This window comes from Oenanthe melanoleuca, chromosome 4 (genome assembly GCF_029582105.1).
Source record: "Oenanthe melanoleuca isolate GR-GAL-2019-014 chromosome 4, OMel1.0, whole genome shotgun sequence".
NCBI classification, from domain to species: Eukaryota; Metazoa; Chordata; class Aves; order Passeriformes; family Muscicapidae; genus Oenanthe; species Oenanthe melanoleuca.
Genome location: NC_079337.1, coordinates 1,434,542 through 1,461,460, shown reverse-complemented (window position 1 = coordinate 1,461,460; position 26,919 = coordinate 1,434,542). Strand labels below are relative to the sequence as shown.

Here is a 26,919-nt window from a genome sequence, read left to right as displayed (position 1 = left end):
TAAAAAAACAGAACAAAAAACAAAAAAGTTAGCACTAATTGAACTCTAAATGCAAAAAAAAGAAAGAAAGCCAGGAGAGCCAACACCAGCAACCCGCTCCGGTGGGTGGGCATGCAGATGGATTATGGAATTACAAAGAGACTCAACCTCAAGGCTGGGCTCTACTCCAGCCTAAGACAAGCAGAAGTGAAAAGAAAAACTGTGGGGACAGGAGAACTGAGCAGCCAGCCCTGTAACTGGCCCAGGTCACAGCCTGTCACTGCACCCCCAGTGGCCCCAGGCTCATTTGTTCCCAGCTGGGACAGTGCAGCTGGCCAAGCTTGGGTCACTGCCCATGGGCATCCCTGCAGGAGGGAACTCAGGCACCACACCTGCACACCAGCATGTCTCCAAGGCTTGGGCTGTCACAGCCAGGTCAGATCCTTCAGGCACCACCAAACCCTCTTTTTACAGGGTGCTGGGCCAGGCCCTGACATGGGTGCTGCAGCTCAGGGACTGCTTTGGGATGAGCATGGCCCCAATGGCCAGGCCAGGCACATTGGACAGGAAACTTAAGTGGAAAGGAAGCTGGAAAAAAAAAAAGTTTTATACTTGGCTTTCAGAAGCAGCTTTAAATAATGTGAGACAGAACCCAAACAGATGGTCCTGGCTCCTGGGGGGCTGTGGATGAGCAGCAACAGCACAGCACATGTTGAGGCATGTGGCCATCCAGCCAGCAGCAGGCAAGCACCAGAAGGCTGCTCGCCTTCCCACTGGCTCTGTGGCCAGGAGCTGTCTCCAGACTGGTCAGGTTGGAAGCACAGGCCCACACCAACACTGCAGCAGGGTCAGTGTGCTCAGCCCCACGTCCCAGCAAATGCCTGGCTCTGCTCTGCAGCCACCCCTTCAGTGCCTCAGGGACACAGGTGTGCTGTCCCCAAACTGCTGATGTCAGGCCAGAGCCCCAGACATTTGAGATTAAAGAGTACAAGCTAGAGAATTTCTGGAGGAATAGTCTGGAAATCAGGAAGGCCAAGCTCTCCCTCATGGAGTCAGGCCAGCAGCAGATTTCACCCTGAGCCTTCCCTCTGGCATGCACAGCACAGTGGAAAGTCTCTCTTGTCCAAATTGGAGAAATCTGATCCCACCTTGAGAGAAGACAGCATTCCCATGAATTACTTTGTGGGGAGGCTGCAAGGGTCAGGCACAGCAAGGATTTCCTCTGGCCACTGCACAAGAAGCACCAGGGGCCATGGCAGCAGAGAGAGAGGCTGGAAACCTTAACTACACAAAATGCAGCTCCCCATTACAGTGCAAGGAGAAACTCAAAGCCTTCAGGAAACCAAGGTGAGCTACAAGGCAGGAGCATCAGCATTGCCCTTCAAAGCCTCAGTTAGTAACTCTGACACTAGAGAACACCTGCAGCAGGTACAGCACCTGGTGTGGGCGACACAAGGACACACTAAAACACAGGCATGTTCCTCGAGGCTGGATTTCTGTGAATGCAGCAGCAAAGCAGAACCTGTGTTTGTCACAGTCCCTGGGAACAGCCCTGCCTCACCCACCATGCTGGAACCTAACAGGAGCTCACACTGGCTACCCAGAGGGACAGAACTCCCCAGACCATTCTGCACTGCACTGGTCCTACAGCTAAGAGATCAAACAACCTGACTGACTTAAAAATATTAGGCTGCCAACTCAGAGATAACTAAAAGGGTCTTCAAAACTTTCTGTTCCTTTTAGGGAGTGCTTCACCATGTCTGAGCTCTCAGATGAGAGAAGCTGAATGTCCCAGCCTGTGTGCAGAAGGGTGTTCAGCCTGCCTGGGACACTGGCTGGTGGCAGTGCTCAGCCTGACTCCCCTGGGTGTGGTCTGGAAGGATTTCTCCCCTTGGAGCAGAGCATGCAGCACACAGCACCCCATGGATCCCAGGGGGGCCTGTGGCCATGTCCTCAGCCAGCATCGAGCAGCAGGGCTCCATGGGAGCTACATCAATTTACATCAGCTGAGGAACCAGCCCAGGCCCTCCCACCCTCCCTGGGCAGCAGCAGAGACAGGGGCCAAGTGTAAAAGCTGCAAACCCCAACAGCTGCCCCTGCAGCACCACTGCTGCCACGCAGCTCAGGCCACACAAGTGTCTGAGCCACGTCCCTGCTGGCACTTGGCCCCTCCAGGGGTGACAGCTGGGAGTTCATCAGCCAGGTTACTCTAAGGAGCACCCCCTTCTCTCTCCTGGGCAGTGAAAGCAGCATGGAACTGTCCTTTTTGTGTGTGGGCTAACCAAGTGCTTTCCAGTGAGATCTGCTGCATCCCCAGCTTTCCCAATGGCAGGTACCAACTAAGCACCCTTAGCACAGGGGACTCACAAAGGACTTGCATGAGCACCCTCTTACTAGGAATGCAAAAACCAGTGGAGGGTAAAGGATTACACTCCTGGGACAGAAATATAAAATAGTAAAAAACAGTGCCATGATCTTGACTAAAAGGGTTTCTTAGCTTATTATGACAACTTGATACAACCACAAATGCCATTTAACTGCAATTACAGTACCATAGGAGTTTGTTTTTCTAAAAAAAATACAAAACCAAAGCCTCTTGTCTTTAAAGCGACCATCCAAGTAATCACTTTTGGCACTAGCATTCCCCATGTAAAAATAACATGGTGGTTTTGGTTTCTAGTTACTTCTACTTAAAACTATACCCTTAAGGAATGGGAACAGGAGACTACCAGGGAAAGAAAGGACGGGTAGCAACTCCCTTAATAATTCTGGCTCAGGCAGATAAATCTGAGTCCAGGACATCCCATAGCTCCAGAAGATGCTGGACAGATCACAAATCAAACCTCCACCATCCAATTGCTCTCCCACACCAGTCAGACTTAAACATAAAATCTGAAGGTACTCTTCTAGAGAAGAATTAATATCATGTCCCTGGCCCACCCTTTAGAAAAAAAAAAAAAATTTTATTTGATCAGGCTGACAAAAGGCCTGTTTCCAGTCTGGTAATGGGAAAAAGCAAATACAGACATGCAGCAAGAAAGAAAAAAACAACCTCCCAAAACGTGTAACAAATCCTACAAAGGGTGTGGGTGACATCCGCTTACTTTTTCTTGTCCTTGTCTTTCTTGGTTTGTTGAGAACCTGCCTGCTGAGCCTGTGACTGTAATAGCTGAGCTGCTGCCTTCTTCTTTTGGAAGTTACTCAGCTCTTCCTCAAGTTCCTTCTTTTTGTCTTCCACCTTTTTCTTCTCTTCTTGGTGAGTCCTCTTTAGGTGGTCAAACTTTTCGTGGAGCTGCCAGGACAGAGACACTGGGAATTGGCTGGGAAGAGGAGCATGTTCCACCCTGATTGACTGGCAATGCTGCCTCAAGTGCTGCTGCAGGCACTCCCTGTGCCCAGCCTGCCTGGCTGGGTGGGAAAAGCCCTGCACTAACACCCACAGGCCCACAGAGGGTGGAATTCCCATATTCCACACCCTGATATTCCACCCCTCAGTGCCTGGCACCCAGTGGGCTCCATCAGCTCCTGCAGAGCAAGGTGGGCACTGAGGGCTGCACCTCTGCAGCAGCACGTGGCCCTCCAGCAGGGTGAGGAGCAGCCCCAACAGGGCGTGTTCTGTAACAGCCCTGCCCAAGCCCTCTGAGTCACAGCATACTCACATCCTTCTCTGCTTCCTTCAGCTCTGCTTCCTTCTCCTTCACTCGCATCACAAACATCTGCCTCATCTCATCCTCCTTCTTCTGCAGCTCGCCCAGGAATTCGTTCCTCTTCGCTTCATAAGTCTCTTGGAGACTGTGAAAACACACCAAAGCCAGTCAGAGCAGTGTTCCCAGCACAGCCATCAGCTTCCAGCCTTTGCAGACCTCAGTACTTAGGCTATCTTGTCACAAAACATGGTCAGAGCTCCCTGACAAGACCAAAACCCATCCCAGCTTGCTAGGTGGCAGCAGTGGGAGGAAAATCCCTGCTCAGGATGCCATGCATCACCCAGCAAGATTTGTGCAGCACACCCAGGGTGAAATCTGCCCCTGTGTAATTTATTAAGCACGACACCGACACAGAGCAGAACTCTCTTGCACTGCTCATTGCTAACAGCTTGATTTAGATAAAGCCAGGGAGACCTCCCTTTCTCCTTTGGCCTTTCCAAACCATCAGCAGCCTTCCTCCTCCAAATAACCACATTGCTGGATTCCTTCATTCCCCCTCTACTCCTTGGCATTCCTTTATTTTCCCCAGCACTGAGACAGGCAGTGAAGATTTGGGACATAAAATACGTTGTCCACGTACCGCTGAGATTCTTAAAGCCTCTTAGGAACTCTGGACGTCAAATTCCTCTTCTGTTTTATTCCTTAAATGGATTTGGATAGCCCAGCCATAATGATAGTGTGGGAATGATAACCATTTGCTTTTCTGAAGATGCATTTTTTAAATGAAAACTCCAGTGAAGTCACACGGACACATTGCACCCGTGTGTCTAAGTAACACATTAACCATTGGGCCAGTGGAATATCCTAATTCCAATAAAATCAAGCTTTTGCTTTTCCTGGCAGTGTTAGGGGTTTTGATGGCTTTCTTATTGGTTGGGTTGTTTGTTTTTTTTAGGGGATGCAGCATTGAGCTGGGTAACACAACTTGTCAGATTATCCCAAGCCTTGTATTTAACACTGCTAATTAATAGGCACTTCAGTTACTTCCTAAAATATTCTCCAGACAGGATGCCCAGAGCTGTTCTGGCACAGCACTGGCACAGCCCCAGAGAAATCACACCATGCCACATGACCACACCAGCTTCCTACACATGGAAGCAAAAATACTGATTCTAAAAATGACAAAAATCCTTTCGTGGGAGAGCAGGGCAAGAGGCATCTTTGGATTCTTAGCTAAGTGCAGAACCAGACCTCTGACAGCACACAGACTTCAGGAGACTCAAAACAAAATCTCTAGAACTCAGTGTTGGATTTATTAGTCCTCTGACTGCGGACACTGAAATTTAAATTCCTGAGTCCTTCTGAAGGATCTGGCAAAGCCCGAGGGCAGGTGAGCCTTTGCTGCTCAGTGAGCACAAACTGAATCTGTAATTAGTGACAGGCTGTCCTAGGGAGCAGCAGAGCCTCACAGAGTGAAATGGAAAGCTCTGCATGCAGCTCATTGGATCCTGGACTGCAAACCACTTCTTCCAAAGCTCAGCTCCAAAAGCATGATGCCGGGTGATGGGCAAGCAGGAAAAGCCTGGCAGGAGTGAGAGGGGCAGGGGCTTCCTGTTAGATTGTCCTGGGTTCAAAGCTTCATTCTCTGCTGCAGTGACTCTGACTTCCAGAGGAGCCAAGTTCTCAGAGAAACTGGCCTGGCAACTCCCAGGCTGCATGTGAAAAAAACCAATCACAGCCCTAAGGAATAACAGTCCAAACCAACTGGGATCCCTGCAGCTTCTCACAGGCAAAGATGACAAGGGAATTGGCTTTTAAGTACACAAACATATGAGCCTAAATTACAAGAGTAACTTGATTTCCCAACACGCCCCCACACAGAGAAGGATGCCCTGGCAAATAATATTATTTGGAAAGGGAGTATTTTGGAACGCTTAACCAGAGCAGCAGAGAATCCAGCCCACAGCAGACACACAGCAGAAGGGTCTCTGTGCAGAGAGACCCCATTTCATGGAGCTGTTGGGATCCTGGTGCTCCCTCCTGACCTCCTGCAGCCTGGCCAAGCAAGGTGGGGGTCTCAGACACCACCAGTCCCCCTTTTCCACATCTCACACAAGCCCCTACACAGCACCCAGGTTTGCTGGGACCTCCTGCCCTGCTCCCCCTGAGATTTGCCAAAGGCTCCCTTGCTGCTGGCTGATGCAAGCTGGCTGAAGAGCAGCAGTTCCTGTGGCTCTCAGGGCCAAGATGCAGGGAAAAGCATCCTTTTGATCCCTGAGCTCAGAGGGAACATCTCCCTCATTCCAGATATACATCAGCCTCGGCCAAACAGCTTGGGATCATAGGTTTTGTTTGTTTACTGGAGGGAAAAGGCACCCAGAGTGAACTGCTCTGAACTAGCACGTACCAGATGGAGAAATTCTGTGCATTTTCATTTCCTTTCTACTTATAGCTTGGTCAAAAGAGGCCTCGTGTACAGGAAGCAATGGAAATTCCTCAGATTCCTCCAAAGGAAGGGCTGAGCCCATCTTAAGCCAGAGCTCTCCAGAAAGGAAATCCAATAAAGCTTCACACTTGGGCTTAGTAACAGAGCTGGGCTTGACTGATTGCAGCAGAGTTTCTGCTGCAGCTGCATCAACTCAGCAAGTCAGAAATAAGACCCCAAACCAATGCCAACCCCTGGCACACACGTGTGCCACAGGGGCAAAGCCCCACAGGTGCACTGGAATCCTGACTGCCTTCCCTGGAGGCAGAGAGGAAGGCAGGGTGCAAGGCAGGGGGTGCAATTATTGGGGAAAAGCTGGGGAGGAATGGGAAACAGGAAATGAAAGGAGAAAACAAACACTCCCTCTCAGATTCCCACACAGCTGCTGTCCCTGGCTAACGGCTTGGGCTGCAGACCAATAAAGCTGCCTGACAGAAAGAACTGTGTGTGCAGGAATCAGCCGAAGCTCAGGCACGAGGCCGTGGCAGCCTCTTCCCAGCTCACCTGGGGCCAGCTGTGAGGAGCTGAGGAGGGTGAGAAGCTCCCTCAGGCAGGATGTGCCTTTCCTGCCCAGCAGGGCAGGCTGCAGGCCCTACCTGAAGGGTTTGCTGTCGGGGTCTGTGTCCTTGAAGCCCATCTCCTCCAGCTTGCAGCGCCGGTACAGCTCGTAGTGCCGGGTGTGCGTCTGCTCCCGCAGGTCCTCCATGTTCACCCGGATCAGCATCTCCCGCAGCTTCACAAAGTCACAGTGGTTCTCGTTTTCCACTGCACCAACACACAACAGCACACACATCAAACCCCACAGCTGGGCCAGTGCAGCAAACCTCAGCGTTCCCCAGGCACACAAGCACAACTCCAAGTGGAAAACACTGTGCTGAACTGGGGCTGAAGCCATCCCACGCCAGCAGGGCCCGAGCTCAAGGCCTGCACTGGATCTGTGAGATCTGTGTGCTGCCCATCTGTCACAGGGCTCCTGTCTCCCCAACCATTTTCACACCAGCAAGGTGATGATCCGTTTGCTCACAGGATCTCACTTCCCACTCAAACCCACCCGAAATCCTAGCACTCACAGGGGCTCACACAGCAAAGTCTAAACTGAATCTCAAACTGTCTGGTCCTAATTTTCTGGGAACAGCAAGAACCCAGCAGGATACAGGTCAAGTCCAAGACCTCCCAAACACATCAGCTTCTTTCCTAACTGTTTTTCCCAGTATCATCCTCTGGTGAATACAGCTGAAATCTCTGGAGCTGCCTCAGGGTCAGCTGGTATTACTGAGAAGCCAGAGAGTTTTGCAGAATTGCACTGGGAATGCTCCCTGCAGCTTCCTGGGCCACTCTCCAGTGGGATACACAGCTGAGGCCACAAGGAGACCATCACCATTTCAATCCTGTGCTGGTTGGAAAGCAAGGATCAGCTCGGTATTTTTGGCAGCTTCAGCAAAGCCTGGGCTGCAAACAGAGCCCTGGCCAAAGTCTGCCCTCCTGCAGGAAGGAGCTTTTGGCTCCATGTCCAGCTCTAAGCTGTGCTTTCTCAAGGCAGATTCCAGTAAGGGCCATCCAGAGACCAAAGTGTCTTGGACCAGAAGGGGACAGGAGGAGAAGTTTGTGCCCCTGGTGACGTACCCTGCACCACACCCCAGGGGTACTGCCTGGCTTTTGCCATCTTGTTGCCAATCTTCACTTCTTCAGTGCTGCCAACCACGGCAAAAGGAAGGTGGACCTGCAAAGGAAAGGGACAGTGAGCCTGGGGATTTCCTCTGCTGTCTTGCCAGAGATTGTTCCTCAATAGAGCTGTTTACTGGGGCAGCTCTGCTGGGTTTAGGCTGTTTAAATGCCTTTGCAATTCGTCTGGTGTTTTAGGAAGAGCAACAGGACAATCTGGATGAGAAACCTGATCAGACTTAGAGGCCAAAATTCTGAAGTCCTAAAAATACAAGATATGTACATATTTTCCACTTAATTACAAAGCATTACTGTCTTAAGCACAGAACAAGTCTTACAAACTTGAACTGAATTTGAACACTGAGGAAAAAAAGAACAATGAAAACAATAAAAAAGAAAATAAAGTACATCCTCTCAAGGAAGGTAGGCTTAAAATTCAGGGGGATTTTGCTGCTGCAGAGGAACTGCTAATGCTTCCTCTTAAACAGGGCAAAGCTGTGAGCAAGGGGAAGAGCAGAGCTGACCCAGCCCTGGGCTGACACGTCTGAGTCATGGAGCCCTGCTCCGTCCAGGTCTCTCCGTGGGTGTGGTGGTGACAGTCTGGGTTCTACTCCCAGAAGTGTGGCTGCTGAAGGAGGGAGCTCACCCCAGCTGCCAGCCCAGCCCTGTGAAATCCTCCTTGCCTTAACAGCATCCAAAGGGGCTGGGTGCAAGCTCTGGGAGTGAGAGCTGTGTCGGCCAAGCCGTGGTCACAGGCTGGGTGGGAGGGGAAGATGTCAGGGCAGAGGAGATGGGGTTATCTGGCAAAGAGGTTTCCCAGCAACCAGGCTGCACCTGAGGAAGGTAGAACACTGCAGACAGTGCACCCTGGTAGAGCCACATCCCTTCTCTGTGCCAGCTTCTCCCAGCTCAGAACAACACAGGCAGGGAATGGAGGGAAATGGGAGCTTTGGAGAGGGTCTGACATTCAGCTGGATAACTGTCCACCTACAAGCCCTTGAGCAGGAAAACCCACAACAGCCTTCAGGTAGCTTAATCTGAGTGCACTTGCTTTAGGACTGGCACATCCTCACTGCCAGCATCCCTGAGCTCAGGCTCTGCCCTTTGCACCCCGAGCCAGGCCCACGGCAAACAGCTGCTCCCCTTGGTAACCCCACTGAAATGCTTGGTCCAGTCTAGCCCTGAGTGCCCTCAGTCCCACCCTGTTCCTGGAGGCAGGGGGGGAGGTGACAGCCTGGTGCCTGTGCCCCGCTCACTCCCACCGGAAACCGAAACAAAGGCGGCGGGAATGAATCACCCCACGGAGCAACAAGTGTGGGACAGGAAAGCCAAACCTCAGCTCCCTGCCTCCCATCCTCTTCCTTCCCCCAGCCAGGAATGCTGCAGCAGGGGAAGGATGTGAACACTGCACAGGGGAGAAGTGCTAGGCACACAATGAAACGTGTCACACCAGCTATCTGCAGCCCCCAAAAGCCCTCTGGCCAGGCTGGGGTCCAGGCTCAAACTGCAGTTTAAAGCCAAGTAAGACACAGCATGGCCAGCAAGGACAGGCCAGGCAAAGCAAGGGCAGCAACCCCCCTGATGACATACACTCATGGTGGCATTGATCTCGGCCACCGTCTCCTCGTCCGTGGGGAACTGGTAGATCTGGACGCCGTTGCTGACCAGCTCGCTCATGATTTTGCTCTTGAACTTGTGCAACTCGTTCTTGGCAATGGTGTCAGCCTTGGCAATGATGGGGATGATGTTCACCTGCAAGACAGGACAGCACCTCCATGTACAGGACTGCACAGGCTGCGTCCCTGGGAGAGGACAGAACAGGACATGCAGCAACAGCCCTGAAGGGCCACAGATCAACTTCCCTGGGGCTGCTGCTGCCAGCAGCACCACCTCAGACAGGATTTCCAGGCAGCAGAGATGATGGCCTCAGAAAGAAGTCAAATGCAATTTGGCAACATGCTCTTTCCTGTCCTGTCACACTCCCCTCCTCATCCCAATTGGCTGGACAGGAAATGCTGTCACAGATTATTATGAGCTGCTCCAAAAAAATAAGAGAGGAAATGACCATCTCTGCACATCCCCTGGTACTGCAGCTGGCTGGATTACAGCAGGAGCCACGCTCAGACAAGAGCCTGTCACGGGCCCTGGCTTTGGGAATGTCACCAGGGAAACTGGAGGGGCAGCAGAGCTGCTGTCACCCCCCGGGAGCTGGAAGCAGATGTCCCTGTGCAGCCCTGGGACACACAGGACAGGGGCTGGCAGTAACACAGGCACACTTCCCCCACCTGCGTGCCCTCACGTGCCCCTGAACACTGCTGCACTGCAGGACCAGGGCTCACTCCTCCCTGCACAGCTCTGAGATGAAAGATGAGTTACTGTCTTCCCTAGACAGGCTGTTGGCAAGGATAGAGATCCTGCCTTCTTTCCCTCTCTCCACCCTCCAGAGGGACAGTTTCTGCTTTTGATCTTGCAAGCCTGCTTTTCCCTGCAACAGCAGACAGAAATTGTACTGAGGATAACAGAAATATCGACCTATATGGAGGGATTTTAACTACAGTACTTGAAAATCCTTTTCTATTACATCACTTAATTCTGTTTGGAGTTATTAAATCCCCCCTGGCCAGAAGATGGAACAGGAATGTCAATTAGCTCACTTGGGATAAATCTCCATAACCTTATTTTCACTTGAAGAAGGCAAGGAACTTTCTGCATCACCACATAAAACGCAATCGATTGGCCTCTCTAGGAAACAAAGAGCCACTGTCATCACTGATGTCCTGCAGAATCAGGATCCAATGAGCCAAAGGTGCACAGTGGACTGATTTAAATTGCTTAATCATGATGGAAAGGAGCACAGAGAAGGCTCAGTTTAGCTACTCAAGCTCTACCCTTATTATTCCTAGAAAAGGGGCAATCTCCTTTGAACCATGGTTTAAACCAACCCATGAGGGTACCTGGAAAAGCAGATGCCAAGTAACATATTTATTCAGATTCTTGTTTATGACATGACAGCTAGAACAGCACTACATTTGCCACAGCAGATCAAACCACTGTTTTTGTCTAGCTGGATGTGGTCAGAGCAAGCAGACACAGCGCTTCCATTTGTTTTGAAAGATGACCTGAACTGTCTTTATTGACTTTAAAGATTAGCTGGGGAGCACATGGCCAAGTTCCCTAGCCAAGGTAGAGCTGGCAAAGAGCAGGAGTCCAAACTCCCAATAAATCTCTGCAGCATGTGAAGCAGAATAACACAGCAGCTCGCCCAAGATGTGCTTCTCACACCTTCTGTCTACAATTCCCCACCACCAAACCCAGACTTCATTGTCCTGAGCAGATGGCAAGATAATGAAAGCACTCCAGGGCCGTGGTGACCCAGGCAGCAAGTACCTTACTGTCCAGCTTCTTCATGGTGACCAAGTCCAGGGACTTGAGCGAGTGTCCGGTGGGAGCAATGAAATAGAGGCAGGCGTGGATCCGCGTGTCGTGGTAGTTGAACAGGGATCTCTTGATCTTCAGCTCTTCCTGCAGGTAGGCTTCAAACTGTGCATCGATGTACTCCACTATAGGCTTGTAGCTGCAGAGACAAGGCACAGGGAAAAGAAGGGAATTGGCTGCTGGGACCACATGGACCACTGATGGACACTCAGCCCTGCACTTCAGGCGCCTGGAAATCACACAAGGCTGCTACCCTGAAAGGAACGCCTTTGGTGGTCTCTCCAGTTAACTATGAGCTGCTGCTCTGCCAATCTCACTGAAAATCATCTAACATAAAAATTCAAACGTGAAATCAGGACCTACCCCCTAGCTTGTTTCAGGAACTGAAGCCTGTGAGCAAAGCTCAGAAGACAACTGCACCATTCATGGACTTTGATGGGACCATTTTGTTGGCTAAAAAGCAGCTCATGCAGTGTAACATGTCCTTATTCAAATTAAGTGTTTGTGCTTCTGGAAGGAAAACTGTTCCATGTGTTCCCCCTCCAACAAGTGCAGCCTCATGGAGATCACTAGGTGGGTCTGTAAAATGACTGCTGCTCCAGTTTCTTGGCTTATGGAAATTCTGTCTCTGACCATGAGACACTGAAAACCTCAGAGAGATGTGCAAAGAAAGCAGTAAGGCCTCACACTGGGAGCTATATTAGAAGAAATCCCTGTAAAAAAAGCGGAGCAAAGGAGGGCTGGGAAGCTTCAAACTGGAGGACAGCAAATCACACCCAGGACACAGCAGAAGTAAAGCTCTCCCCATGCCCTTCTCTCCACAGGGTTAGGCAGGAGCAGCATCACCTTTGGGACTGGAAACGCCCCCAGAACAGCGCGGGAGCTGCTGCCCCTGCAGAGCAGCAGTGGCACTTCCCTGGGGCAGAGCTGGGCTCACCTGTCGTCCTTGTTGATCTGGTCCCCAAAGCCCACGGTGTCCACGATGGTGAGCTTGAGGCGCACGTTGCTCTCCTGCAGCTCGTAGCTGCGCGCTTTCAACCTGACGCCGGGCTCGTTGTGCGTGGCGGGCTCGCTCTCGAACTTGGTGTTGAACAGCGTGTCCATCAGCGTCGACTTGCCGATGCCAGTCTCACCTGGGCGGGCACAGGAGGCGTCAGCGCGGCGCCACTGCTCTCCTGCTCCTCCCCTGGCACCTCCACCAGCTTAAGGGGTTACTCCACTGGGCAGCAGTGCAATTAGGCTACATGGCTAAGCAAGATCATCCCTGCGGGAACAGGTGCCTTCAGAGACAGTCCCCACCTTTACCAGTGCCCCAGGAACTTTCTTCGTGATAGAAACCTGTAAATTATCTCAACTCCATGTCTGATTCCCTGATTTTGTTTCAGCCTTTTTAAGGCAGCTTTGGTGTCTCAAGAAGATCATCCAAAACCCACAGTGCAACTTAAGACAACAAAAATCTGAGACAGAGAAATATATACAGAGTTCTTAAAACAAAAAAAAGGCACACTGCTTAAATACCAACTTTTTAAACTATTACAGCCTCACTAATCCCCAGTGCAATTAGTAATGTGGATGAAAGCATTAGCCTAAATCCCATTTTTCAGTCAAAACTGTTTGTTTAGCAATTACACTCTCAGAGCTATTGCTACCCATGCTGTGAGCAGGGGTGGGCTGAGGCAACTCACACGGAGAGCCAAGTCCTAAACTGATGGCACAGACTGCCCATGGCTCAAGCTGCGAATTTCAGGGAGCTCCTGATGTGATCTGCTGCGCTCTATGCCAGATAGGCTCTGCAGCATTTCACATCCCAATTACAAGTCTCACATTGCAACACTGAAGTTAATTTGTCCTCTCTCAAATCACAATTTTTAACAATAATTTTTTTCAAGGGTGAGACTTCTGTTCCTTGGCCAACTGCAGCAGTTTGTATGACACTTTAATATGGGGTGAAAATCGGTGGAGGGGCACATTTGACAAGAAAAAAAAGAGGTGGATCAGATTGCTAATGGAGACATATTAAGACATGCTAAGAAAGGCATATTTACTGCAAGAGAGAAAGGCAATTAATTTATGCCATTTTGATCAAAGAGCTGCCTGCTAATCAGGCTGTTCCCTGCTGGATTGAAATGGTTTCATGCTGCTATGAGAGTCACGTGAGGGCTGGGAGCCTGAGTGTGCACAAGTGCAACCATTCTCTTATCTCCTCCTTTCACACACAAAGCTGCAGAGAGGAGTCGAGTTTGCCAGATTTCTTTTCAGGCAGCTCACAGAAATTCTCAATTTGCTGTAGAAAAATCACAGTCAGAGGGTTGTGGGGTTTTTCCAGCTAATTAATGTAACTAATTAGAAGGGACAATACTCCCCTCTTGGAGGCTTACATGAACAATGAATGGAAAGATGATGTTTGCAGGCTGCACTGCCAAGTAAAAAGAAAAACCCAGCAGTTCTGTCCATTTCCAGAACCAGATTCTGGGTTCACTGACAAGCCAAAGCTGGCTTGGCTCACAGCTCCCTGGGGCTGAGCAGTGGATTTCCAACTGCAGAGCATCCACAGAGCACCGAGACAGCAGCCACCTCCCCACAGCCAAGAGAAGATGTTGCCTCCTCATATTTCACCCTCTGAACAATTTGGGAAAAGTAACTCAGGCTATTAAACCAGCTTGCAGATTAAATTCAGCAGAGGACAGGTGGCAGGCTTTGTTCTTCAGTACATCACTTGGAGACTAAAAATGGCATAGTTTCCAAGAGGAGAAACTAAGAATGTAAGGAGACAGGCAAACCTTTGAAGGGAAGGAATGCAATTTGGTGAGAAACAGCCTCCACACCCAGAAAAAGCAGATTTAAGTGAACATCCTTTTAAAAATACATTTAGTTCCCAAGCTCACTCAGTTTCCTTATGGGCAGCCTTTGGGGAGAGCAGAGCCGCTGGATGATCAAAGGGATAGATTTTAACAGGTAGCAATTTCCATGCTTTGGCTCGGGAGACAGGGCAGAGAAAGAGGAATACTGGGTTTCTCCGTGGAGCAGCTCTGGGAAGAAAGTGTCCCTTTCCTGCCAGTATGCCCTGGGCAGAGGGAGCTGTGTCCTGAGGGTGACCTACCCACGCACAGGATGTTGAAGCAGAAGCCCTGGGACGTTGACTTGTTGACCAGCTGGTCTGGGAGGCTGTCGAAGCCCACGTGGCCGGACAGCGACAGGTTCCTGAGATCATCGTTCTGTAGGACCCAAAGAAAAGCATTTAGCAGGGCTGCAACACCCCATCAGGGAAGGAGTCCTGTCAGGACTGTGTTAGGGACACAGAGGCTTTTGGGATGCAGGATCTGAGATGAGGTTTCCTTCCCAAAACCACTTTCCTTTTCTTCTATCCATCTCTGCTGTGGGGCTCAGGAGTACAATGTCCCTGACCCCAAGGCAGGCAAACACCACCACACTGGTTCTCCATGCCTGTCACCAACAGACCATGATTCTTCACCAACCTGCAACACCCAAATGCTGTTCCTGAGGCCTCAGCATCCCATATCCCTAGGGTTACCCTAAGATTATTTAGGCAGACACCTGGGGAAGAGAGTGGAGCACAGTCAGAGCAGTGAGCTAACCAGTTCCTGTTTAGCTGGTGAAGCAGCTGAGGCTGCTCCGTGTCCACTGCACAGCCCCACAGCAGAAACCAGCCAACCTTCTACTTCAGAACTTCCCAGCACCATGGGAAACTCCCCAGACTTCCCAGTGAGGCTGGCTGTCTCCAGGAGCACACTAAGGACTGGCACAGGTTGTGAAATGGCCCTGCTTGCAACTCCAAGAGCTATTCCTGACAGACACCTGTGCAGGCAAGCAGAGAGCCAAGGTGCTGCTTTCCTTGGCTCAGTGTGCAAGAGAAAAGGAGCAGCTCTCAGACTTGCTCTGTGCTCCCAGGACCACAAGAGAGATGCCAACAATCTTGCCCTTTTCCTGCAACCCCTCAGCATGACCACAGCAGGACACAGCTCAGATAGCAGCTGTGCCACTAGAGCCAGCTCAAACTCTTTCCTGCTTTTCCAGGCTTTGACAGGAAGGGGATAAAGCGAGCCTGCTGCTCTGCCATGCCTTGGTATACAAATATCCTCATCTGACACGAGGTGAGGAAGCAGGGCACCGTTCCCAGTGTTTCCTGAGTGACCTGAGGTGCTGCCTCTGCCTGTCCTCAGCAGGAAAAGGAGCCAGGCCAGGCTGCCCAGGGGTGCCAGTCACCCCCCGTGACCTGCTCTCCTCCTCGGCTGCTCGGGGGCTGCAGCTGACACCCAACCCCTGACAGCACCCAACACCCAGAGCTGCTCTGTGGAGGGCAAGGGAGCAGCACAGACCTTGCAGACACCACCCCCAGGCTCTATTTGGGACCCTCCCACAGCAGCTGTATGGCAATGCACAGAGAAGTTCAGAAAAAGAAGCCAGCCCAGTCACCTCTTCCCAGTTATGCCAAGGTCCCAAGCACAGTAAAACAAGCCAACAAAAAAATCCACAGCAACTCAGTAGACCTGGAGCAGCTCTGCTGTTATTTCACAACATTTTTCACCTAAAGTTTGTTGTCCTTGATTTGGAAAATACTAACCTTTCTCCAAACCCAAACCCTCTCAATTGAGTCACTCCACCAAGGCCACAGTAAATTACAGTCGTGGGCAGTCTGTTTCCACAAAATCAGTGGGCTGTGGACCAGACATGGACAACTCTTTGGTTGTTAACAATCAAAAGCAGAGGAGGACTTTCCACTCTCTGCACAATTGGTGAGCAGCTCCACTTCCCTCCTCAAAACATAACAGACCAGCCACCAATTGCAAGGAGAAATGAGTTACATCTGGGCTGAGTGCTGATGAAAACAAACTCAGACCTAAAGAAATACAAGAATGCCCTGAGAAAAGCGACATGTCCAAGTGAGAATACCTCAGTCTGTGCCAGGAGTGGGCAAAGGGCTCCTTTGGGCCCTGCTGACACACAGAGCCTGGCACCTGTGCTAGATACCCGAGTCTCCTCCTAGCACCTAAACCAGGCTTGTGGGAGGTAAATGCCAATTTACCAGCCTGCTCAGCTCCATCTCTCTGTGTGCTGGGAGCTACTCACCGGCACCACAGAAGCTAAAAGTGGTTAAGAGATGCCACCTCCTTCACTCAGGTGAGGTAAAGGAAAACCACCCAGAAAGACCATCACCCCATTGACCCACAAAAGGGATTCCCCTGGAAAAGGCCCTATGTATGATGTGAATGGGTTAAACTAAATATTTGTAACATTTGTATTTCTAAAAATACTGGTGGGCTTGGGTTTATGATCAAGGGCAGGGAGCTCAGAGCAGATCCCAGAAAGCAATTTAGGGCCCATGACTCACAGGCTTCACACAAAGTGGTGGGTGTTGAACATCTCTCAGCACAGCACCAGTATCTCTTTCCCTGACATATTTTGGGAAAGCAAGTCCTGCCTCATCATCAGTTGCTCAGCAGGAACAGGAGTTAGACTCATCTCTTGCATCTGTGTCAGTTATTTTTGCTGCAGACCTTCTCTGGTTTATTTCCCACCTCTTATTTTACTTTTTTTTCTTCTGCGAGTGGCAAACATCAACAGTGGAACAAACAAAAACCATCTCTGCACTTTGCAATGCTGAGTATTTTTCACAGGCTGTGCTGCACAACAGGAGACAAGAGGAGCCTGATATCTGCTCAAAACATCAAAACACTGGTGAAAAGATCTGAGGCCTGAGGCACAGGCAGAGATGAAACACAAAGCCAGGCATCCACTCCCTCGATGTTCCAAGGATGCAGCGCATCTCCCCGAGTGGAGCAGACACAGAAAATCGCTGCAGTTCTGCACAAGGCCCACAGACAGACATTTGGAGCAGGCAGGAGAGCCAAAGGAACTAAATTTCTAAACCTCTCCTCCACACACAAAGCCAGGAATGCGTGCAGAGCCCCTGGGAAAGCTGACACGTTTCTGGGGGAGCTGCAGGCTGCTTCTGTCCAGAGCAAAGAGGTGCACATGCTGCATAACCACTCAGCACTGCAGCCAGGCCTCTGCTTTCACCTCTTCAAAGGATAGCTTCATCCACTTCCATGCATTCTCATCACTTGCATTCCTCTTCCAAGGAAAGGAAGCCTCTGCTGGAGAGCAACAAGCCTGATGGCTCAGGGTATCAGCAGCAGAGCAGGCAAGTGATTCACACTTGGGGTCTGGCAGAACAGAAGTGTTGTAACAACAAGGGGATGCTCAGTCAGACTCAGGCTGCCTCTCCAGCTGTGAGCTGCCATGACAAGCTCCTGAGCACAGCCAGGGGGCTGTGATCCCAACTGAGTCATCCCACTGACAACTGGGCACCTCCCAGAGCCCCTGCTACACCAACAGGCCATGGGAATGCCACAGGCATTGCTTTATTGTTCCTCCTGCCACATGGCTTCTCTTCCAGAGGGTGCCAGCAGTGCTGCTCAGGTGCTGCAGCCCAAGGGCAAAGGCATCTCCTCACCCTGCCTCACTGCCTTCTTGCCCAGCACTGCACCTGAAGTCCTGCTGGACATCAACACCTCAGGAGTCACTCACACAAACAGTCCTGGGAGATGCCCTGGTAACCACAGACAAGAGGCAGTGTCTGAAGCACTGACCTCTTTCTTACAAGCACATTTAAGGAGTAACTGCTTGGCAAGTACCTCTCCCTGCTCCCAGCTTCAGGATCCATGGACAAGATGAGCATGGGTAAAACTGCAGCTCTGCAGAGATCAGCCAGTTTGCACCAGATGTGCTGCTAGACTTGGGTGTCTGGAAGTGCTCACATGTCAGCTTAAGACATCCCAAAAGCAGTCTGTATTTTTAAACTCCTCCTTAAGGCAGCCACGTCTCCTTTACTGAGCCCTGCACTACAGAGCATTGTTTCCCTCCCTCTTCCCATACCATCCATGAGCAGGAAGTGATTCTGAGCATCCAGAGCTATGTACTAACCCCTACAAAAACTACAGAGTAACATGGACAAAAAAATGCTTGTTTCTTGGGAAAGATGCTGACCACTTGACTTCTCTTTGCAGAGAGCCTTGCAAGGCATCCCACAGTCGATATTTCTTGGATCAACAATAATCTTTGAGCTGCTGTTATCACAGCTGCTGGCTTCAACTGCAGGAGGGGAAGGGAAGAGGTAAACTGAGCAGAGACAGGCCCCCAGAGGCACAGCAAATACTACCTGCCACCCCTATAAAGAGACTGATTGTCAGGAAACCCACGTCCCACTGCTCTTCAGGGGGTAAAAATTCCTTGCAAAAGATGAGAATGGTTTTGCAGTCTCAGAACCCTGTCAAGGCTCTTGTAGATGTGTTTTTCTCCACACATAGCTCCTGGTGGCAATGGTTTCACAGGTCAAGCAATGCAGTAGTGGATGCTCTGTGGCAAACAGTGGGTTTGGCTGGATGGGAGTCAGTGAAGATTAAACAATTCAGCTGATGAGGCACGTGCAAGGAGAGTCAGCTCATTCCTCCCAAGCCACAGTGGCTTGGCAGAGCCAGCAGGAATAAAGAGAAAGTTATTCTCCTCACTGGAGTCAGGAACAGCATGCCTGTGTGCAGATGGGGAGCTGGAGATAAAGGTGGTCCAGTGCCACTCCTCCAGAGGCAGCACAAAGCAGAGCTGAGTCCTTATGCTTCCCAAAGTGTCTGGCAGCTGACTGGAAATAAAGCAAAGTTGCTCCTCTCCTAGGCAGCAAAAAGCCCCGCTGCCAAAAGGCCAAGGAGAGAGTTGCACAAGGACATTTACTGTCCCAGTCTCCAGTCTCTCTCCTCACTCAGGCCTCAGCCATGATGGTGGCTATTCCCCAATCCCAGCAAGCTCCTGGCTGAGCCCCTTTGCTTTAAGGCTGCTGGCAAAAGGCTCCCCTCGGGCCCCTCCTGGCCCACTGCTGCTGGCGGCTGGGGGTCAGCTTCACACGGCCTCCCAAGAGTTAAAGAAAACAAAAGCCAGCCTCAGATTCACCAGGGGAAAAATGCTGGTATGCAAAATATTGAGCTCAACCCCAAATATGAAGCAAGTGTTTAGTTATTTGAGGCCACACGATTTAGGAGGCACCTTTAAGAAATTCTAAAAGCTTTTATTGTTGTCAGCAGCTCAGACCAGCAACATTTTTGACCCATTACTAGGTCAAATCATCTTAGATGCTGCATCCAAAGCCAGGGACCTCAGGGATAGTTTAGTCTGCTCAGATAAAAAAGCAGGAGCACAGAAGCAAAGAGCAGTCAGATCCATCCCTCTCCCAGAGCTGATGTCCCTGCCAGCAGGGCACTAAGTATTCCCAGTGTCTATGCCAAAGCCAAGCTCCCTGATCCTTAATAACAGTAACAGATACCAGTACCCAAAATTCCACTCCCCTTCCTTATACAGAGTTAAGGGACGGCCAAACCCTTAACTGTTGAACAAATGAATTTATGAGTAGTATGGGGAGAACATGGGAAGCAAGAACAACTCCCTTCCCCTCCTTGGCATGCAGGGATGCCAGAAGAAAAGGCCTGATAGCAATCCATCAGTTAATCAGTTCATAAAGAGAGGAAGTACTTCTTGGCTGTTGTTTCAGGCTAAGATAACCATCAGTGTCACCAGCAGGGGAGGGGGAGTTCCTGGCTCCACTGCTGCTGGCTGGCTGCAGGCTCAGGCAAATGCTACTCCAGTCTGGGAGGTCCTTCGTTGTTTTTCTTCCCCCTTGCTTTCTTCTTTCCCTTTTTCTTTCAACAGGGAGAGCAGACCCCTGTGGAAGGCATGCTCTCATTCTGTACATTAATGTGTCAACCAAGCTGTGGGGATTTGTGCCTTCCTCCCTGCCACCAACCCACCAGTGACTCACTGCTGCAGCTATTGTCCCTGAGGGATGGACTGCAGGAAACCATCTTGATCTTCCTGGATGAAAGTTGGCAGCAGCTGCAGCTGCTTAGGGACACTCAGCTCCCCCTCAGCAGGCCCCAGCCCTCCAGCAATGCCCACCACAATACAAGGAGCCAGGTCTCTATCCCACTAATAGGGAATACTGTCAGCAGTCATGCCACAGTTGGCTCCCTTGAGCATTAAACAGGGAGGTCACAGGGAACAAAAAGGCTCTCCCTGAATATGCTGGATTTTCCTTTTCATCCCCAAGCACCTGCATGGCAGAAAAGGTTATTTTATGGAAGCAACTTGACCAACAAAGCCCTGGGCAGCAGCAGATGAGGAAGGGCAGGTGTGGGATTTGTGCTGCCCCCTTGCAGAAAATACTGGTCTGCAGCTAAAATCTCATGGGTCTGGGGACCAGCAGCCAAAGGAAGCTGCCACTGAGACCAAGCAAGGGGCTCCCACGAGCAGCTTGCTGGTGCTGGACACGCTCCCACAGACACAGGCAATAGCACACAGTCATGCTCTCTCCAGGGCTGGTCCCTAAACCAAGGGCAGGGTGACAGAGGGAACAGGGAGCAGCAGTCACAAGCTGGCCCCTGCCTAGGTGCAGCCACACACACAGAGCCCGCCAGAGGAAAAGCCCAAATCCAGGAGCCCCCAAGCCCCCCCGGCACGGATGCACAGGGGATGGGGAGCACAGGCCCACCTGCAGCACCCAATAACTCTCCTGGTTTCCAGGGCCAGCCCCTGGCACAGGCAAGGACAGCTGCCTGCCCCCAGCCAGCTCCGGGCACCCCGGGGGGAGCGAGGGGAGGGAGCTGCTGACATTGGCAAGGGGCTGGAACTCGGCAGAAGCTGCAGGGAAAAGGATACAGTCACATTCTTCTGCAAAGAGGGAAGTCAGCAAAATCTGACAATTCAGGAGGGGAGGCAGAGAGTGGGAACGAGCATTTGTCTTCAGGCAAAATGTTTGGCTAAAGGTCAGCACAAGCTCAGAGCACTCACAGCTCCATGTATGCCAAGAACTGACATAAAAGACATTTTCCTCCACAGGTTTCCAAAAACCACGGGTCTTTCTATTTGGAGAAAAAGTGACTAATGCTTCTAACAGCCTCTGATGTCACAAACTGCTAACCAGCAAAAGAAAAAAAAAAGCTGGACTTCGGGGATGATAAGGACCATATGTGCATTCCAGCAAGGCTTGTAAACTCACTGAAGGGGAAAAAAAATAAAAAAGGAGAGAGGAAGGAAGGGAAAAAAAATAATGTGACAAACAAGAATGAAGACCATCCAAAGGCAGAGCCCAATGAGAACCAGATGCTCTCAGCTTCTCTGGCCAATCTCTCTCCTGACAGGAGGATGATGTGCAATTGCCTCTGACCGCCAGTATGAGGCTGAGGGAATAAAATGGGAGCTGCTGCTCATGGCAGGGAAAGGCAAACCAGCCCTCTCAGCATTCCCAGCCATTCATCCCCTCAGCCAGGCACAGCAGAGAGAGCTGCAGGCTCCTCCAGGTGAGCCCTGAAGCTGCACAGTGACACAACACCCAGGTCGGGCTGTGACTCCAGGACTTAGACTGGAGAACGTGGCACCTCAAGAGTTAAAATAACTCAGAAGCCAGCTGGGAGACAGCAGGAGGGTACAGCCATCAGAAATCCTTTCCTCTCTTTCAGCTCTTTGCCCTTTTCCAGCCTTCTGGCTGCACAGTCCCACACCACCAGTGACAGAGATACAGTCCAGCAAGGCAGCAGGGAGGAAAAACCCAACAGCCATTTCCTTCTGTCATGCACTTAAAATAGCCCTGAAACAGCTGCACCAGGGCCGTTCAGTCACTGGATCCATGCTTGGCTCAAAGGTGGAGGCACAGCCCTCCATGGGACCCAATACAGAGGGAAGGGTGATACATGAACTCCATGAGATTGCAGTTACCCACCGAGAGGAGGCAGCTCTCTGGGACACTGCCCCCAGGCACAAAAATGGACAATTAAGACAAGCCTGGCAGCAGAGCCAGGTTTTCCTCCAACCTTCCCCAGGCTTCCACCAGTTCCAGTCCAGTTAGGGCTGTGAACACAGCCAGAACAGAAGAGGGATTCTGAGAAGGGAAAGCAGCCCAAAGGGCTTGCTTACAAAGCTGTAACAAGGCAGCACTGTTCCAATACCTGGCTCAAATTAAGGGCCTCTGGGACACAAAAAGCAGCAGCTTTCCTTGAGGTGGTGAAGGCACAGCCCAGCAGGGCTGCCTCCCAGCTCCTTAACCCTGTGTGTTCCTTCCTGAAAAGCTGCAGCCATGCATCAAGGGCACGTTTTGTCAGCTCCTATTCAGCAAGCCCCAGGGCTGGAAGGTGCCCCAGATCGTGCTCTGGATAATTAATCATCCCTGGGACTCACAAGCAGGATCCATGTTGGTCCTGTGCCTATCAAAGCTTCAGGTCGTTTATTTACCACTTCTCTTGATGCTGTTCTCAAGAGTTCAGATTTCTCACAGTAGCTGTCTTCACACCTAAATCCTGAGGTGACACAGATGGACATGCACACATGGCTTATCCCATGCCCAGGTATCACAGCAGTAAGTATAAATGGGTCCTAACTTCAAACTAATCATCACCTTGGAAAATCTCAGTACCAACTGGATTGAAGAGAGCTGGCTCAGACCAGCTCTTCTTAAATTCATATGCAATATGTACATGCATATAGAGCAGTAAGGTTGTTAAGTCAAAGGCCAGAGAAAACATATTGGGTCTAGAAAATCTAGAGTTATCACTCTCACCAGCAACAGGTACACTTGGGTGTGATTCTGACCAAGTAACCAGAAAACAACAAAGCAAGAGAACCAGCTTTGAATGAATTCACTGCACAGTCTAATACACTGAGTGTTGAGTCACAGCCTCACATCTGCTTCAAAAAGGGAAACAGAACACACAGAGCCCCTTATGGCACACAGAGCTCTTCCAGGGCGACACAGAAATCCTTCAACGTGAGTAGGAAAAGGTCAGCAATCAATAAATATTGAAAATTACAAATACTGTCTGCCTATGCACACAGTTTTTCATCTTCAGCAAGAATGGAAGTGGAATTAACATTGACTGAATCTGCATGCAGAGGAAAAGGCAAAGGTTTACTCAATTATTTGGCTGACAGTTTTGGAAATGCTAGTCCATAGACTTTGAGCTCTCAACTGACTCAAAGCAACAAAGTTCCCCACCTGCCTTCAGCAAGTCCTGGTTTTCCTGCCTTAAGCAGTGGAAGCCAATACTAAAATTTTTATGAATAGGAGTAATTCTATATTCCAACTGAATTACTTCCTTCCCTCCACCTCACTAATCCCAAATTTTTGTGGTTACCTTGAAAGACCATGTTTTGTCTTTCCAAAAAACTTCACTGGCCAGAGCTCCTCTAGAGAACAGGACATCTGACCCAGGTCTGCAGCACAGCTGTAACACTGGGATAGTTAGAAGATGGGACCTGAAGGCCACCCCACATCAGCTTTTTTATCCTCCTCGTGTTTTGCTGCACTAATAACTGCTACAGAAACTCCATAAACTCATGCTAAATAAACATTTATGGCACCAGAAGAAAGGATTAACTCTCTACTCACAAAGAATCCAAGGATTAGCTTGACAGCTCCGGTTTTTGAGTTGGAGCAGAGATAAACCTTTCATTCCAGAGACTTAAACCAACTCCCAGAAGTACCAAGAGTCCCACGCTGCCTGTGTTGTGGAGTTTAATCTTGTTCTTCCCCACTCCCAAAAAGGGAGCAGGCTTTCCTTGCATTCCAGCTGCTGGTGACAAAGTAACACAGTGTGAAGGATTGACAGAACAAGTCCCTACCACAGCACAGGCCACCAAGGTCTGTCTCTGGTGCAGCACAGCCCAACTCCCTCCAGCAGCTGACCATCCCTGTCCTTTCCAGAACATCCTCAGCCTCCCTGCAAACACACCAGCAGAAATCCAAAGCCCTTGTGGCCTCCAAAGGCAGCTCAGGCAGCACCATCACCCCACAAGAGAGATGAGCCTGGGAACTCCATCCAGTGGGGAAGGATCTCCCCCTCAATTACAGGCCATGACACCAACACCAGGCTCTTTTGCAGGGTCCTCTTTTTCCAAACACCTCTACAACCGAAGCAGCAATTCCTGGGGAAGAAAGTGAAAAACGTCACTGGTGCAAGCGGGGTTCTCCTGTGAAGGCAGCGGGGCCACAGCTGGGATGGATGCCTGAGCCTCCTGAGCTGTGTGAGCACAGCTTCCACCCCAGGGCTGGATCCTGGCAAGGGGCAGCGTGCACAGCGCTGGCAAACAGCCACGTCACAGCATTTCCAGCAGGTTTAGAGCAGATTTATTGGTGTAATCCTAATAACGCAAATAAAGTCAGATGCAAAACTGGCATAAGCTGCTGCATGTGAAAAACCTCCCCACATGCCCCCCCATCAGTGGCTGTAGCTAAAGCACAAGCCTGTACAGTCCTTTTCCTCCTTCCTCACTGCAAGGGCTTTGCAGCTCCAGTGACACCCCAGGTCCCCTCATGTCAGCAGGTTCAGGTGCTTCCAACCCCTGAACCCTCAGCAAATGCTAGTATCCATAAACTTAGCTTTTGTTGGTGAACAATTTTCCCTTCTGCTCTACAAAAAGGGACATACATAGCTCAAACAAAAAAAAATAGAAAAACAAATCAACACAACGAGAACAGTGTCTAAATGTACAGTACAAGGAAATAAGCAAGAGAAAAATATTTTCCTTTTGGCCATTGCTAAGTTTCATTAACACTAACTATTATTTGAATATCTACATGTAGAAAACAACAATTCCTAAAGCAAAGTACTAACACTCTTTCTATACTCAAACCTACATTGGTGGCTATGTTCCACAAGGTAATTAAATGCATCCTGTAAGAACAAAATTATCTTTGGACTTAGAAATAATTCCAAGGACTTGATCCAAAACCTCCTACCAACCCTATGTTTGGTGTGTTCCCCCCACATTAGTTACAGACCAGACTTCCCCTAGCTGCTACTTCTTCCCAAGTTCTGCATCCCAACAAAGTCTCTGGCAGGGCTGCATCTTCAGTGAGCCCGTGGTATGTATCAAAGCTCCAGAACATTTGAGGATTTTGTTGCATTTCAACCTGTCTCGTGGAACAAGGGGCATTTGTAACAAGAGAGGCAGCAAGCAGTCGTTGAAGCAACACTTGGCCAGAAGTGTGAGGGAAGATGTTTCCATGGCTGGCAGAGGGATAAGCTCCATGAGGAGAACAAGTGATCCATCAGGCAGGCAGCTGCTCAGAAGCAAGCCCTGCTCTATCGTGTGACTGACCCTAGAGGCATAAAGTGCAAAGAAACGCCAGGTAACACAGATCAAGTACAGCAAATCTCCTTGGAGCCTTCTGCAGCTATCTCAAATCCACAGAGATCCTCACAGGTAAGCAGTGCACATCACCTTCTGCAGAGGGAAGGCTTGCACAGGGGGTAGCTATCCCCTGAGGCTGGCTCCCCTCAGCTCTGACACAGACTGTTACTAAAACCAGAGCTCAGAGATGTTTTCAGCCCTGCCACAGAGCGGAGGGATGAGCAGAGAGCACATCAACCACAATTACTGGGAGGCAGGCAGCGATCCTGCCCTGAAAGGCTTCCCATCCGCATTCCAAGGCTCCCAAACACCTTTGTGAGCCGGACCTTTGGCTTCTGGGATGGCAGGCATCCTCGGGCTGTCCCAGTGTCGCGACAGTTTAATTAAAAGCAGGAGCCTGACGAGCTGGAAAGAGGCCTGGAGTGCTGCAGGGTTCACATGTGGCTCTGGAGCCTGGTGCTGAGGAAAGGCGCCCGACTGCAGCTCCCGAGCCAGGGGACCGGGCTGTAGTGGGACCGAGCTGCCCTGGAGCTGCAAGATCAAGTGATCTGGCATGTGCCCAGACAGTCCAGTCACCTGGAACAAGGAAACTGCCCTCCCAAACGACAAAGATGCTGCTTGGGAAAAGCCTGTGCCTAAAAACACCTCCCTGTGCCGCTCCCCACTTCTCGTTTGGTGCATGCAGCAGACGCATATTTAATGCATTTCTGCTGCCTCCAGAGCCCAGGGCAGCTCTGCACAAGGGCCAGGCTTTAGGAGCTAAGTGGGACACTTCCAAACATTACCCTGCACTAATCCAATGTTATTTTTCCCACAGCAGCCCGCCGCTCACAAGACCGTTGGCAGAGGTTTGCAAACCACTGGCATTCACCCACATTCTCTGGAATCGTCTTCTTCCAAATTCATAAATTATTCCATACACAAGCTGCTGCAACAACCATTAGCTGTTGGAGCAGTCCTCCAGAAGGTTAAACTGGAGCCAGTATCCACCCCCACAGATTAATTAATGTTGGCCACCACATTCTGCTTCGACTGTCCACCCCGGTCATGTTTGCACTTTGGAGGGAAAGCAGAGGCAGTTGGATTCAGATGCAATTTTAATTTCTGCCCTCCTGTCAAGACTTGTGCTGTAGGAACCCACTGCTTGTAACAGAGCAGTGTTAAATGAAACCCACACTTGCAGTGTTACTCTCCCTTACACCCCAAATGCAAACTGACTGAATTCCCTGGAGTACTATGCTTCTGGACAGCCCAGCTGCTCGGATTTCTCCAGAACAGTCAAGCTGACCAATCCAAACTCTTGCAACCTTATGAGTGCAGATGATACACACTGCACTGCTCTTGGTTGAAATCCACAGCTCAAGGACAGCTTCTGGAACAGAACATTTTGCAAGGCTGTTTGTCTGAATAACAACAGTTCGGAAGAGGATTTGCCATTAGCTGGCACTTCCCACGGTTACTTTGCACTGTAACTTTTTGTGATGGCAGCATTCAGATTTCTCATCCCCTTTTTCCCTGTAAGCA

At 50.4% G+C, this 26,919-nt stretch overlaps 1 protein-coding gene across 3 annotated transcripts in view; it reads right to left on the bottom strand.

The window, feature by feature from the left end:
• SEPTIN11 (septin 11) overlaps positions 1 to 26,919 on the bottom strand; it is a 45,158-nt gene that overhangs the window by 8,648 nt on the left and 9,591 nt on the right. For 2 of the 3 annotated variants that reach the window (XM_056489015.1, XM_056489014.1), the window contains exons 2-9: positions 14,309 to 14,423; positions 12,146 to 12,341; positions 11,161 to 11,347; positions 9,364 to 9,525; positions 7,735 to 7,831; positions 6,708 to 6,876; positions 3,639 to 3,771; positions 3,084 to 3,271 (exon numbers count right to left, since the gene is read on the bottom strand). In XM_056489015.1, the coding sequence (XP_056344990.1) occupies positions 3,084 to 3,271; positions 3,639 to 3,771; positions 6,708 to 6,876; positions 7,735 to 7,831; positions 9,364 to 9,525; positions 11,161 to 11,347; positions 12,146 to 12,341; positions 14,309 to 14,423 (1,247 nt within the window). Of the gene's footprint in view, positions 1 to 3; positions 1,476 to 3,083; positions 3,272 to 3,638; positions 3,772 to 6,707; positions 6,877 to 7,734; positions 7,832 to 9,363; positions 9,526 to 11,160; positions 11,348 to 12,145; positions 12,342 to 14,308; positions 14,424 to 26,919 lie in introns of those variants that run through there. The other variant, XM_056489013.1, reaches the window with a different exon arrangement.